The following is a 14,404-nucleotide window of genomic DNA, read 5'->3' as shown; positions in this document are numbered from 1 at the left end:
GGGCTGACCCACCAAGTTGGTGACGAGCACGTTGTGGGAGACAGATTCTGACCACGGCCACCTGGTAAGGAAGCGACCTGTTGTCAAGGTAGGACGCAATCCCCAAGCGTGGGCCGCGCGGCAGATGCCCAGCTCGGAGAGGGTGGCGAGGAGGATCTGATTGGTCAGTATCAAAGGCAGCCGATAGGTACTAGAAGGATGAGAGCAGAGGAGAGAGGTTAGCTTTAGCAGTGCGGAGCGCCTCGTGACACAGAGAAAGCAGTCTCAGGTTGAATGACTAGTCTTGAAACCTGACTGATTTGGATCAAGAAGGTCATTTCTCGAGAAGAAGATAGCAGGAGAGTGGCCAAGGAGGCACGTTAAATGAGTTTCTGGAGAGAAAAAGAAAGAAGGGATACTGCGTCTGTAGTTGTCTGACATGGAGGGATGAGTTGTAGGTTTTTTTCAGAAGGGGTGCAACTCTCGCTCTCTTGAAGACGGAAGGGACGTAGCCAGCGGTCAAGGATGAGTTGATGAGCGAAGGTGAGGTTAAGGGAGAAGCGTCTCCGGAAAATGGTCTGGAGAAGAGAGGAGGGGCATAGGGTCAACGGGCAGGTTGCTTGGCGCGCGACACCGGGCCGTCACAAGACGCCGAGATTTCATCTGGAGAGAGAGCGGGAGAAAGAGGTGCAAAGCACAGGGTAGGGCAGTGTGCAGCAGAACAGCGGTGTCGTTTGACCTTAAGCAAAACGAGGATCGGTATGTCGTTCGACCTTCTTTTCAAAAGGTTGACGAAGTCATCCGCAGGAGGGAGGAGGGGGAGGAGGGGGCAAGGAGGATTCAGGAAGGAGGAGAAGTGTGCAAAGAGCGTTCCAGGGTTAGAGGCAGATGCTTGAGAATTTAGAGTGGTATAAAGTGGCTATTAGCAGCAGAGACAGAAGGGAGAAAGTCGAAGAGGAGTGAGTGAAAGGATGCCAGCTGTCCGCAGGGAGAGCGAGTTCATTTCCTCCATTTCCGCCTTCGGCTGCCGGAGTCCACGTTCTGTGTGAACTCGCCATGAGTCGCATCGAGCCACGGAGCAAGCGGAGGGGAGGACCGAGCGGCCTGGAGGATAGGGGGACATCAGAGAGTCAAAGCGATCTGCAGAAAGGGCAGGAGAGCGCAGGGTGCAGGAGCAGAATCGAGGAGAGATAGGTTTGGAGAAGGTTTGAGCAGAGGAAGAGATGAAGGATGGAAGAGGAGAGAGTAGCGCGGGAGCAGAGACGCGAAGGTTGGCGGTACCGGCGCAATACGCAATCCGATAGGCAGTGTGGGGAAGGGCTTTAGCATGAGAGCGAGAGGGAAAAGGATACTCAAGGTAGTGGTCGGAGACTTGGAGGGAGTTGCAGTGAGATTAGTGAAGGAACTAGCATCCTGAGTAAAAGATGAGGTCAAGCGTTACTGGCCCTGCCCTTGTGAGTAGGCGGGGAAGGTGAGAGCGGTGGAGGTCAAAGAGGAGAAGGAGTTGGGAAAGAAGGAGGCAGAGAGCACACTGAGTCCAAAAGGTAGACGTGGGAGAGGTTAAAGTCACCCAGTTGACTGTGAGAGGCTCAGTCCTCCTCGGAAAGAGAGGCTTATTAGGGTCAAGCTCATTGATGAACTCTCCTAAGGCGAACCTGGAGGTGCGATAACTGATAAGGATGTTTAAGCTTTGAAAGGGCTGGCTCAACTGTGCACGCATGAATCTCAAACGGAGGCGCATAGACAGATGGGTCAGGGGAGAAAGAAGAGAAATGGTCCACTTGGGAGAGAGAGGATCCAGTTGCCACCGCCGCTGACCAGAAGCTCTCGGGCGTGTGCCGAGAACCCGTCGGGCAGACGAGGCTGAGAGAGTAGGAGTAGCAGTGTTGTCAGTGGCTAATCATGTTTCCGTCAGTGCCAACAAGTCGAAGGGACTAGGCGGACGGCATAGGCTTGCAGATGCTAACTCTGCTTGTTGGCGCAGATCGCAGTTCCAGAAGGCTGCGGAGCCTGGAACTCCACGTGGGTCGTCGCGCGCCTCGGAACCAGCCAGGTCTAAGAATGGCGGCGGCCATCGGCGGTGTGAAGCGTTTTGTAATGGTCTGTGCGCAGCGACGCCGGAATTGCGACTGCACGCTCCACACGGAAACGGAAACTGCTAACCTTGTGGAGGTAGCGCATGAGTGGAGACCGACATTTACCAAAAGCCCTAAGAAGAACAGAAAAGGGAGAGATTCATATTATTATATGTCGTCATCACTACACCACCTGCGCAGAATACACCCGACCAGGCCGTGAAATCTCCGCTCACTAGTTTAGCAGTCATTCTGATCTCGTTCCCAATGATCAATGCTTTAGTTTATTATTGTTGCTGTCCAGTGCTTCTGAAGTGTGGTTAGGGTCCACGTTTTTCTGTGCAATAGCCTTTTGATTTGAACATTTGAAATGTTTTGGTTTGTGTACGAGGCTATTTGATTTAATTTATATACAGTACCAGTCAAAAGTTTGGACACCTCTCATTCAAGGGCTTTATGAGCACTTCTATCACTGTATTTAGTAGAGGTCGACCGATTATGATTTTTCAATGCCGATACCGATTATTGGAGGACCATTAAAAGTCGATACCGATTAATCGGGCGATTTTTTTTTTTTTTTTTGTAATAATGACAATTACAACAATACTGAATGAACACTTATTTTGACTTAATATAATACATCAATAAAAATCATTTAGCCTCAAATAAATATTGAAACATGTTCAATTTGGTTAAATAATGCAAAAACAAGTGTTGGAGAAGAAAGTAAAAATGCAATATGTGTCATGTAAGAAAGCTAACGTTTAAGTTCCTGTGCTCAGAACATGAGAACATATGAAAGCTGGTGGTCCTTTTAACATGAGTCTTCAATATTCCCAGGTAAGAAGTTTTAGGTTGTAGTTATTATTAGGACTATTTCTCTCTACATTTGTATTTTCATTAACCTTTGACTATTGGATGTTCTTATAGGCACTTTAGTATTGCCAGTGTAACAGTATAGCTTCCGTCCCTCTCCTCGCTCCTACCTGGGCTCGAACCAGGAACACATCGACAACAGCCACCCTCGAAGCAGCGTTACCCATCGCTCCACAAAAGCTGCGGCCTTGCAGAGCATGGGGAACAACCACCTCAAGTCTCAGAGCGAGTGACGTTTGAAAAGCTATTAGCGCCACCCCGCTAACTAGCTAGCCATTTCACATCGGTTACACCAGCCTCATCTCAGGAGTTGATAGGCTTGAAGTCATAAACAGCAGAGCTGCTGGCAAAACGCACGAAAGTGCTGTTTGAATGAATGCTTACGAGCATGCTGGTGCCTACCATCGCTCAGTCAGACTGCTCTATCAAATCATAGACTTAATTATAACATAATAACACAAGAAATACGAGCCTTAGGTCATTATATGGTCGAATCCGGAAACTATCATCTCGAAACAAAACATTTATTATTTTCAGTGAAATACGGAACTGTTACGTATTTATCTAACGGGTGGCATCCATAAGTCTAAATATTCCTGTTACATTGCACAACCTTCAATGTTATGTCATAATTACGTAGAATTCTGGCAAATTAGGCGGCCCAAACTGTTGCATATACACTGGACTCTGCGTGCAATGAACGCAAGAGAAGTGACACCAATTTCACCTGGTTAATATTTGCCTGCTAACCTGGATTTCTTTTAGCTAAATAGTGCAGGTTTAAAAATATATACTTCTGTGTATTGATTTTAAGAAAGGCCATTGCTAATTTTAATGCTAGCTAGAAACTACCTTGGCTTACTGCACTTCGCGTGGAGTGCAATGTAATCAGGTGGTTAGAGCGTTGGACTAGTTAACTGTAAGGTTGAATCCCCCGACGTGACAAGGTAAAAAATCTGTCGTCTGCCCCTGAACACAGGCAGTTAACCCACCGTTCCTAGGACGTCATTTGAAATAAGATTGTGTTCTTAACTGACTTGCCAAGTTAAATAAAGGTGAAAGATAAAAAAATACAGATTTCCGATTGTTATGAATACTTGAAATCGGCCCTAATTAATCTGGTCGACCTCTAGTATTTAGCGCCGTACTTAACGGTCCATCACTGTATTTAGCTACTTAACGGTCCATCACTGTATTTAGCCTACTAACTCCATCACTGTATTTAGGCTACTAACGGTCCATCACTGTATTTAGCTACTTAACGGTCCATCACTGTATTTAGCTACTTAACGGTTCCATCACTGTATTTAGTCTACTTAACGGTCCATCACTGTATTTAGTCTACTTAACGGTCCATCACTGTATTTGGCTACTTAACGGTCCATCACTGTATTTAGCCTACTTAACGGTACCATCACTTTATTTAGGCTCTACTTAACGGTCCATCACTGATTTAGTCTACTTAACGTCCATCACTGTATTTTAGTCTACTTAACGGTCCATCACTGTATTTAGTCTACTTAACGGTCCATCACTGCTATTTAGCTACTTAATCTCCATCACTGTATTTAGGCACTTAACGGTCCATCCACTGTATTTAGGCTACTTAACGGTCCATCCCTGTATTTAGGCTACTTAATTCTTCCTCACTGTATTTAGGCTTACTTAACGGTCCATCACTGTATTTAGGCTACTTAACGGTCCATCACGCTATTTAGTCTACTTAATTCGTCCATCACTGTATTTAGGCTACTTAACGGTCATCCTGTATTTAGCCTACTAAGCTCCATCACTGTATTTAGGCCTAACGTTAACTGATGTATCATCACTGTATTTAGCTACTTAACGTATACGACTATTACGTCCATCACTGTATTTAGTACTTAAGTCCATACTGTATTTAGGCTACTTAACGGTCCATCCTGTATTTAGCCTACTTAATTCTCCATCCACTGTATTTAGGCATCTTAACGGCTCCATCACTGTATTTAGGCTACTTAACGGTCCATCACTTATTTAGTCTACTTAACGGTCCATCACTGTATTTAGGCTACTTAACGGTCCATCACTGTATTTAGCCTACTTAATGTCTTAAAGGCCTATCATGGACACAAACACTTCTTACTCATTACATTTGTACAAATACAAAACTTCCAATCATTCACTGGTGTGTCATCACTATAATATTCCATTCGACATTACATGTATCCATTACAGTGCCATTCTATATTGTTGAAGTACAGTTCTAGGTCATTCAGACATTACATGTATCCATTACAGTGCCATTCTATATTGTTGAAGTACAGTTCTAGGTCATATGTTTAACTGTAATAATTCAAAAAGGTAGCATAGCTAAAAATCTGTTCAAATCAAAAGACCTGATTAATATGACATCAACAACGCAGCCACATCCCCGTTCCCCGGTGCAGACACATTCAGAAATCAAAATATGGTTTTCAAAGATGCAATACTCATGATCATTTTAAGGAGAACAAAAACAAATTTGCCTACATTTGAACACCACCACAGAAGCTTTGGGTATCTTCCCAATTAAGTAGCCTAGTTTTGTTGTTGGCTACTTGAAGAGAACTAGAGCCCATCACTCGCAGCTCACCTCTTCCAATGCATTGTGGGAAAGTGCACATCTAATCCTACTAGATGAAGAGCAGAGGTGAGTACAACATCCTGGCATTTAAACCATACTAGATGAAATGTTGCATACTATAAAACATTTATTTTGGCATAGTGAGAATGCGTCATGCGCAACTGTGTTGTTTGCCGCTATTGGTTGATTTTGGTTGGCTCCTCCCCATATCTGATTATCATCTGTTGTCATACACATTTAGGCTTTGACATCAGGCATTTAAAGTATACTTGATTTTTAAAATGTCACATTTAAACAAAATTATTTTGCATACTCGAACGGCCTACTATTTAGGACGCAAGTGTGGGTATTCGGACACGGCCAGAGAGAGTGATAAGAATATATAGTCTGGTTCAGGAAGGGAATGTCTATAGAAGGTGTTCCTCAAGTACTGCAAGAAGTAGTGCCAGAGGTGGTTTGACTTAACATCAGAAGCTCCTGTAGGTGTCTGTGGCGATGTCTGCCCACTTGCCCTTCAGCACAGGCATCATGACCCCCAGCACGGCCTGAACATTGAAACACCCCTCTCTCGCTCTTCTCTCCACTTGTCCTGCTGTAGGACACAGAGAAGATGAAGGTAGTACCTGCAAGAGGACGTTGTGGATGACAACGGAAAAGCTCCGAGACCCAAGCCAGCCGCCACTGACATAACAGGTGTGCCACAAATGACTTGGCTGGCTAGGCTACCTAGACCTTTTCATTCCAAATTATTGACTGAAATTAACCTAACATAGTGACGACATATAACATATTGAATTTGGCCTTTACTACAATAGCCCATAAACGCATTGAACAACACATTCAGAAATGGCAAAAAAGACAGTCAAAAAATAAGTTTAAGTGTCAGTCCTATATATAGGAGATAAGAAAACACATATTTCCTGAGTTTTCTGGACACAATTAACCCCTTATTTTTGCTGGCACAAAACTACTTCCATTAGTTTGTATGGGTTACCTTCATACAGGTCCCGTGACACTTGTAAAGCAAAACAAAGAACACCATCGTGTTCGTCAGAGTCTCCCCTTTCCATAGAGTGGTCACAATAGTTTGTAGGTCAAACTACTCGGATGCAACAGACGTTTGTGTGAGAAGACCGATTTCCAGGATGTCTCTAGCTCTGCCACCTTTCACCACAGATGTGATGTCTCATGGTCTGACAAACGCCACTCTAGCTCTGCCACCTTTCACCACAGATGTGATGTCTCTTGGTCTGACAAACACCACTCTAGCTCTGCCACCTTTCACCACAGATGTGATGTCTCTTGGTCTGACAAACACCACTCTAGCTCTGCCACCTTTCACCACAGATGTGGAAGACCGACATCGGCGGATGGGGTGGATTGACACGCAGCCCATGAAGATATCTCTAGCTTAAACTGATGGATTTTGATGGGGATTTTTTTAAATGTTACTTAGATTGACGCATGGGTGTGTCAATAGACTCAAGGATTAATTGATGGAAATTCTAGTGCATGACATGTGACCGTCATGCTTATCGGTCTAAAGGTTAATTTGCATAATATAGTGGAATTTACTTGGCGTGTGTGTATTTTGATTAGTCTACATAATGACKATCTTAATAACACATCACACAGCCTATTTTGAGCAGGATTTCTCTTGCAGCTCCTCAGCTGGTTGCTGCTGGAGKAAATGTCCATGTATAAGCCCATTCATTGCATAACAATGCTAAATGTAATCGTGTGTTAAAAACAGTTTTGGTGCTACTCCTGCTATTTTTATTTCTCAACTGGTAGCCTAATTGAAGCGTGCCTCACATTCACGTGAATGCAATAGGCTATCAGCCCATCCACACCACTTCACAATGTGAGCTGGAGGAAGTATGCATTTTGAAAACATAGGCCGACTTGTTTGAAACCTGCATGTTTTACTCGATATTACGAGGCATGTCTTGTCTTGCTTCAAAGTAGCCTATAGGCAAATCCCACCATGGAAACATGGAGTCAATATTATTAGAAACACTTCCAAGGTTGGGGAAGCTTTTTATCCTACCATTTCTATCGATCTGTAGTTACGATTTTCAAATCAGCATTTTCGTGGAAGTTTCGTTTCGCAAAATCACTGTCACATTGTTAATCATAAAAATCAGAATTAAATATAAAATCTAAAAAGATAAAATTAAACTAATGCGAGATCAGCCTCTGCCATATAGACACATTGATACACTGGAGGTTAAAGAAATGAGCGCATAAATACACTAGAGCCATCATTCTGGAGACACACACCATATCTCCACCACACCCCTCCTCATTCTGGCATTACCACAGCACCATATCTCCACCACACCCTCCTCATTCTGGAGACACACACCATATCTCCACCACACCCCTCCTCATTCTGGAGACAACACACCATATCTCCACACACCCCCCCTCATTCTGGATACACACACCCATATCTCCACCACACCCCTCCTCATTCTGGAGACACACACCATCATCTCACCACACCCCTCCTCATTCTGGAGACACACACATATCTCTTCACCACAACCCTCCTCATTCTGGAGACACACACCCATATCTCCACCACCACCCTCCTCATTCTGGAACACACCATATCTCACCACACCCCTCCTATTCTGGAACACACACCATATCTCCACCACACCTCCTCCTCATTCTGGAGACACACCCATATCTCCACCACACCCCTCCTCATTCTGGAGCACACACACCATATCTCACACCAACCCCTCCTCATTCTGGAGAACAACACCATATCTCAACCACACCCCTCCTCATTCTGGAGACACACACCATCTCCACCACACCCCTCCTCATTCTGGAGGACACACACCATTATTCTCCACCACACACCCTCCTCATTCTGGAGATACACACACTAATCTCCACCACACCCTCCTTCATTCTGGAGACCAACCATATCTCCACCACACCGCCTCGCTGCGATTCTGGAGACAACATATCTCACAACAGGGGCACCCTTGGCCATTCTGAGTTACAAGCATATCTCCACCTACAGGAAGCTGTGGTGTTGGTATAGATAGGAGAGTGTGTGGTTTTCAGTGCCTTCCCGGATGATCTGGGAGAGCTACACTACCGATTATTGCGTCAACCAATGCTCTGCGTGCATGTGCTCGTTGGAGAGGACACACCATAGTACTACGCAGCACGCGCGTTGCCCATTGCTGGAGATAGATGATAGTGCGGGTGTGCACTCATTAAATATTCAGCTAACACAGCCCCTGCAGCTCGATCTGATGAGTAGCTATCATCGCTATTCTGTACCACAACGCGTTTCCTTTGCCTCTATTTCTGGAGTAAACACCATATCTCCACCACGGCAGCCCCTCCGTGTGGTGGTTGGTGTGCTCGCTCATTCTGGAGACACACACTCATAAGTCGTTGTTTGATCAGCCACTGACCCTTGCCTCATTCTCGGATACAGCACACCATAGCTCGACCACGGAGGCTTGGCTGGTTGTTGTCCGGCGCTCGCGCTCAGTTTGGTCTGGTAGACATGCATACACCAGATATGCTCCACACCCCCTGCTGCCATTCTGGAGACTAGTAGTGTTCGGCATATTCACACCGCTCCTCGCTCATGGCGGGAGACAGTGTTGTGCGACTACCATATCTCCACACAGCACTTGCCGCGTCTGGGTAGTAAGACTGCGCTTTGTACACGATGACGGGCAGTGTGTGGTGTTAGCTAGCGAGGAGGCGTGGTGTGTTATTTCTTCACTCTCTCCAGCGAGTATGCTGGATAGCCATCCGTACCGATGTATCTTCCACTCACATCGTCGCAGCCTGCCTCATGTTTGTCTGTAGTACACTACACCATATCTTCCACCACTACTCCTCTATTCTAGGAGATAACGCACCATATCGTCGCGACCGGACAGCCTGTGTCCTTTCCTCAATTTGTAGACTACAAGGCGGAGCCAGTATTCGTTGTCAGCTGCATCACCCTGTTCCGTCCCTAGAGAGTCTGGGGATGACATGTATCACCTTAATATCTTGCCCACGGCCGCCTCTCAGGTTTGGCTGGTAGATAGGTTTGTCATCAGACTCAGTAGAGAGCTTACCACACCGTTGTTCTTCTCTCATCTGTTGTAACATCACAGCACCATGAGTCGTCTCCACGATGTTGTCTTGTGGAGGTGTGTGTTCTTTTGTGCGGGGTGTGTGTTGTGTACCTCCTCCGTGTTCATTCCTGGAGACACACACCATATCTCTCCTACCAACGACTTCGTGCCCGTCCTCATTCTTGTGAGATCATCACACCATATTCGTCCACCACACCGCCTTCGCTCTCATTGCTGGAGACAAGGACGATGTGTGTTTTTCATATCTCAACCTACACCCCTCCCTCATTCTGGAGACACACACGCATATCTTCCACCACAGCCCCTCCCCTTCTTCTTGTCTCAACATTTTAAATGATACTCTAGACACATTATCTTCATATTTTAGATGCTTTTCACTGACAGCAGCAACTCAATCAGCTAGACGTATTGCCACGCACGCTGGCCGAATTGTGGGATTCCCAAATAGGCATAGGCCTACAAGCTTGTGATTGAAACAATACACAGCTATTTGAATTTTTTGGTATGCTAATGAGCCTCGATTCCTCTGTGGCTAATTCATGTATTTTGAATGATTTTATTCATTTCAGTATAGACAGGAGCAATTATATAATTTTCGCAAATGTATTTCAATTTACCTAGCATATTGGACGTACCAGCTATGAAAGACTTGCTCATATGCCATCTCTCTCCTGTTCTATTGGTTTTCATATCAACTTTCTTCCGTTGTCCAGAAGCACAATCCTAGTCATATTAGCAACCCATCCTAGTTGTTGCATCTTTAGAAAGAGGGAGAATCTACATTTCTAACAGAGATTTTCATCTCTGTCACATATAGAACCACTGTCATCAGGTGCGCTGTTGAGAATGGAGTTTTGCCTCAAATCGCATTCATTACGAATCGCTTCATTACAGGAGTTGCATGTTCTGTTAAGATAAATTACTATACTCTGATTTCTGATTTCATACTCTGTGATTTCTGATTTCATACTCTGTGATTTCTGWTTTCATACTCTGTGATGTGATTTCTGTCATTCTGAGCACCATGGGTGGACACCCTAATGGGTTACACAACCAATGCATAGGGGTCTGGTATATTTCTCAAATGGCCGGTCACATTGTCCGGCAGGACATTTTCCTAAAGGAAACCCTGCTTGGGTCTCAATTTGGAAAAACTCATAGCCCACTGTGAGTGTTTTACAATGTTATGGTTGGAAAACTGTCCCATAGACATCTAAAAATGAATTTTCACTATTTACAGGAGTTGAACTATCCAGAATCATGCTACTATGAGGCTGAACAAGAATTGTCCCACTGCACCAGGCTAGAGGGATGAAAGACAGCTACACTCTAYAGCACATCATGGAGGGMCGGGTCTGCGTAACCACATCCATAAACCCCCACTGGGAGTAAAAGATCTTAGTGGCCCCCCCCTCTTCATACCGGAGATACATTTTTGATTTGTGCAATTCTAAGATGTTTGCMGTTTTCAATATGATAGGAGTGAGGCTAACTAACAAAATCAATAGGTATTTTTTGGGTCAGACAGATCTATTCAGGTTTAGGGTACTTCATGTTCATGCATTGCAAAATTGGGGGGCAGGGAGGAAACATGCCAGAAGTGAACATGGGAGGTACAGTAGTAGCTAGCTAGAATGCATGGGGGACTCACATCATTGACTTACTATGTATACAGAGTACATCCAAGAAGGAACATGATTACCGTCAGTGGAGTAAGGAAATGTTCAGCCTATAGTTAGCTAACTAGTTCATTTATAACTAAAACATACATTTGGCTAGCTAGCCAATTTCAAGTTGATAGCAAACAAGCTAAAGTTTATTAGCTGGCTTTCTATAGGCTGATCAATGCTAGCTAACGTTAGTTGCTACTTGCTAGCCACACGATCGTAATGTTTAACAGGTTGCAGTTGTCTAATATGTCCCCCGTTTTAGTGTAGAAAATGTGAGTGGTGATTTATGCGCCCTATTCGTGATGTTAGCTGCAAACAATAGAACATGATTCATTCAATTCAAAACGCAGATATCCAACCACCATATGGTCTTGAAGTCTGAGGGCACATTATCGTTGCTTCATGCCGACATGGACGTAGAGAAGCTGGTGTTAGCAAGACTAGCACAGTACAGATAGAGCACCAAACACTTGTCATATSCTCAGAAAGAATCATAACTGCTCGGCCTCTGACCACCAGGCACTACAGAGGGTAGTGCGAGCGGCCCAGTACATCMCTGGGGCTAAGCTTGCTGCCATCCAGGACCTCAATACCAGGCAGTGTCAGAGGAAGGCTCTAAAAATTGTCAAAGACTCCAGCYACCCTAGTCATAGACTGTTCTCTCTGCTACCGCACAGCAAGCGGTACCACAGCGCCAAGTCTAGGTCCACGAGGCTTCTTAACAGCTTCTAACCCCAAGCAATAAGACTCCTGAACAGCTAATCAGATGGCTACCCAGACTATTTGCACTGTACACCCAACTCCCTATTTTACTCTGATGCTACTCTGTTTATTATCTATGCATAGTCACTTTCACTCTACCTACATGTACATATAACCTCAACTAACCAGTGCCCCCGCATATTGACTCTGTAGCGTTACCCCCTGTATATAGCCTCACTACAGTTATTTTTCTGCTGCTCTTTAATTATGTTATTTTTTTACTTATCTATTTTTAACTTAACTTATTTTTCTTAAAACTGCATTGTTGGTTAAGGGCTTGTAAGTAAGCATTTCACTGTAAGGTATACAGCTGTTGTATTCGGCGCATAAAACGAATACAATTATATTTTTTATTTGAATTTCTGATCACCGTGTGAGGACCCAGAGCTACTGGAATGAAAGTTCCATATTTGGGTTGTTGTTAAATAGAAGAGAAACATTACTTCAAAAGTTGTATTTCTACATTTGAGTCATTTAGCAGATATACAGTAGTGGGTAGATACATTTTTCCCCAGTACTGGTCCCGTGCGAATACGAACCCACAACCCTGGCATTACAAGCGCCATGATCTACCAACGGAGYCACACGGGATCCCATGAAGTGATATGCCTTAAAGTTTAAACAATCAGAAATCAATTAAAARCAGGCTTCTGTTTAGAAGAGACACTGCATGCCAGCTGACATTGTTCTTCCAATCTAGTGAGAACTATCTTGGTTGTCTCGCACATGGCAAGGCTAGATAGCCAACGCAAAATAACCAGACAATGTTGTTAGATACATTTTTGGTTAACTTTCCACTCCTACGAGACTAGCTAGCTAGATGAATGATGCAAGTGGATTTATGATCATGATTACATAAGTGAGGTTGATGGGTGGGTCCGCCAGCCAAGTTATTAAAGGGTCCTTCATTGGCCAACAGCATACCTGCCTAGCTAATGTTAGCTAGCAATCTTCCTACAGCTGATCAGCTAGGCCTAGCTCGTATAGGACAAACGATAACGTTAGTTGTTAGTTAACTAGCTGTGTAACTTGATATGATATATAGCAGTAAGATAATTTAGCCAACTGGCAAAGTGGTTTGCCATGGTTTAGCGCTAACGTTAGCTAACACAGGGGCTTGGTTTTTCCGCACGCCTTTGGGGATAACTAGTTAGCTAGCTAACGTWATTTTTCATGGTCCCCGCTTCAGTTAACGCTGATCAGTCTGTCTAGCTAACAATTTAGTTTAGATGTAGCTACATAACAGGTAGCGTRGATAGCTAACCACCTTGTAAACAAGCGTGTCTAACGTTAACGTACTGCTACAAACTAGAAGACACAGACAAACTARCTAGCTGGCTAACAAGCCATGTAAATGCAAAGTGCCAGATTAACTAACGTGCTAAATCAAATCACTAAAATAACTTGCTGTAACTGAGTTAGATAGTTAGCCGAGGCTAACTATTGCGCCCAAATAACCGATGCCATCATCTTTTGTATTAGTCGTCTAGACTGGTACAAGACACAGTAGCTAGCTACAGTGCCTAGCTAACTAGTGTGCTCTTTTCCATTCACGGATTCCTACCTCGACCATAAAACTTTTTGCCGGTGGTAACATCGAATACTTTCATATTAACTGCCATCATGATCCGGGGGTTTTGAAGTCCATCGTATTCCCCAAGTTGCTCCAAAGTGAAATCACGTCTTCTCATCTTTGGAAGAGATGAGGCCTCGCYTGCCTGGGCCGCGTCAGCACCAATCCGTTTACCCCATCGCCGATAAATAACATAGCAGATCGTAACCACTAAAACTAAAATACTTAAATTTAACAGCATCCCGCTAATACTGAACCCGTCAGACTCCTCTGAAGTTCTCTGCCCGCCACTAGTGTCAACTGCTCCACTCGAATTGTCGCCATCGTCCGCCATACTGTTGATAGAGCCTACCCACAAAGACCCGCCCACCTGGGGCTTCTCATCACATATGATTGGCCTGCGTCAATCATTTTGGGAGCTCACGGCGGAGCAGCACAATGACACCAGCAAGACAACAATGGGCTATTTGTTGAAATGATAGCGAAAAGTTGTGTGTTTCTAGGCTAGAGATTAGTTGCACGGAGAAAGCAACGCGCAGTTTCTTAACGGCATAGCCATTTAGAGTAAGGATTAAGTTATTGTGAAATAATATAACAACAATAGCCCAGTTTGTGCCCATGGCCTTTAATAATGTGCATATGCTGAGAATCTTTCTCTCTCGCGAACAATAATTCCTGGTCAATTAGCCTAGTAATATGGGTCAATCTATGTAGCACAAACCCATTACTTYACT

At 44.4% G+C, this 14,404-nt stretch overlaps 1 protein-coding gene across 1 annotated transcript in view; it reads right to left on the bottom strand.

Annotated features, from left to right (window-relative positions):
* LOC112077168 (membrane-associated progesterone receptor component 2-like) overlaps positions 1-14,037 on the bottom strand; it is a 19,975-nt gene extending 5,938 nt beyond the window's left edge. Inside the window, 1 exon segment of the mRNA XM_024143743.2 lies at positions 13,662-14,037. Coding sequence (XP_023999511.1) covers positions 13,662-14,004 — 343 coding nt within the window. The 5' untranslated portion in view covers positions 14,005-14,037.
* Between the last annotated feature and the right edge of the window lie 367 nt (positions 14,038-14,404).

Source organism: Salvelinus sp. IW2-2015, unplaced genomic scaffold (genome assembly GCF_002910315.2).
Source record: "Salvelinus sp. IW2-2015 unplaced genomic scaffold, ASM291031v2 Un_scaffold4350, whole genome shotgun sequence".
Taxonomy (NCBI): Eukaryota; Metazoa; Chordata; class Actinopteri; order Salmoniformes; family Salmonidae; genus Salvelinus; species Salvelinus sp. IW2-2015.
This window is presented reverse-complemented; position numbering and strand designations above follow the sequence as displayed.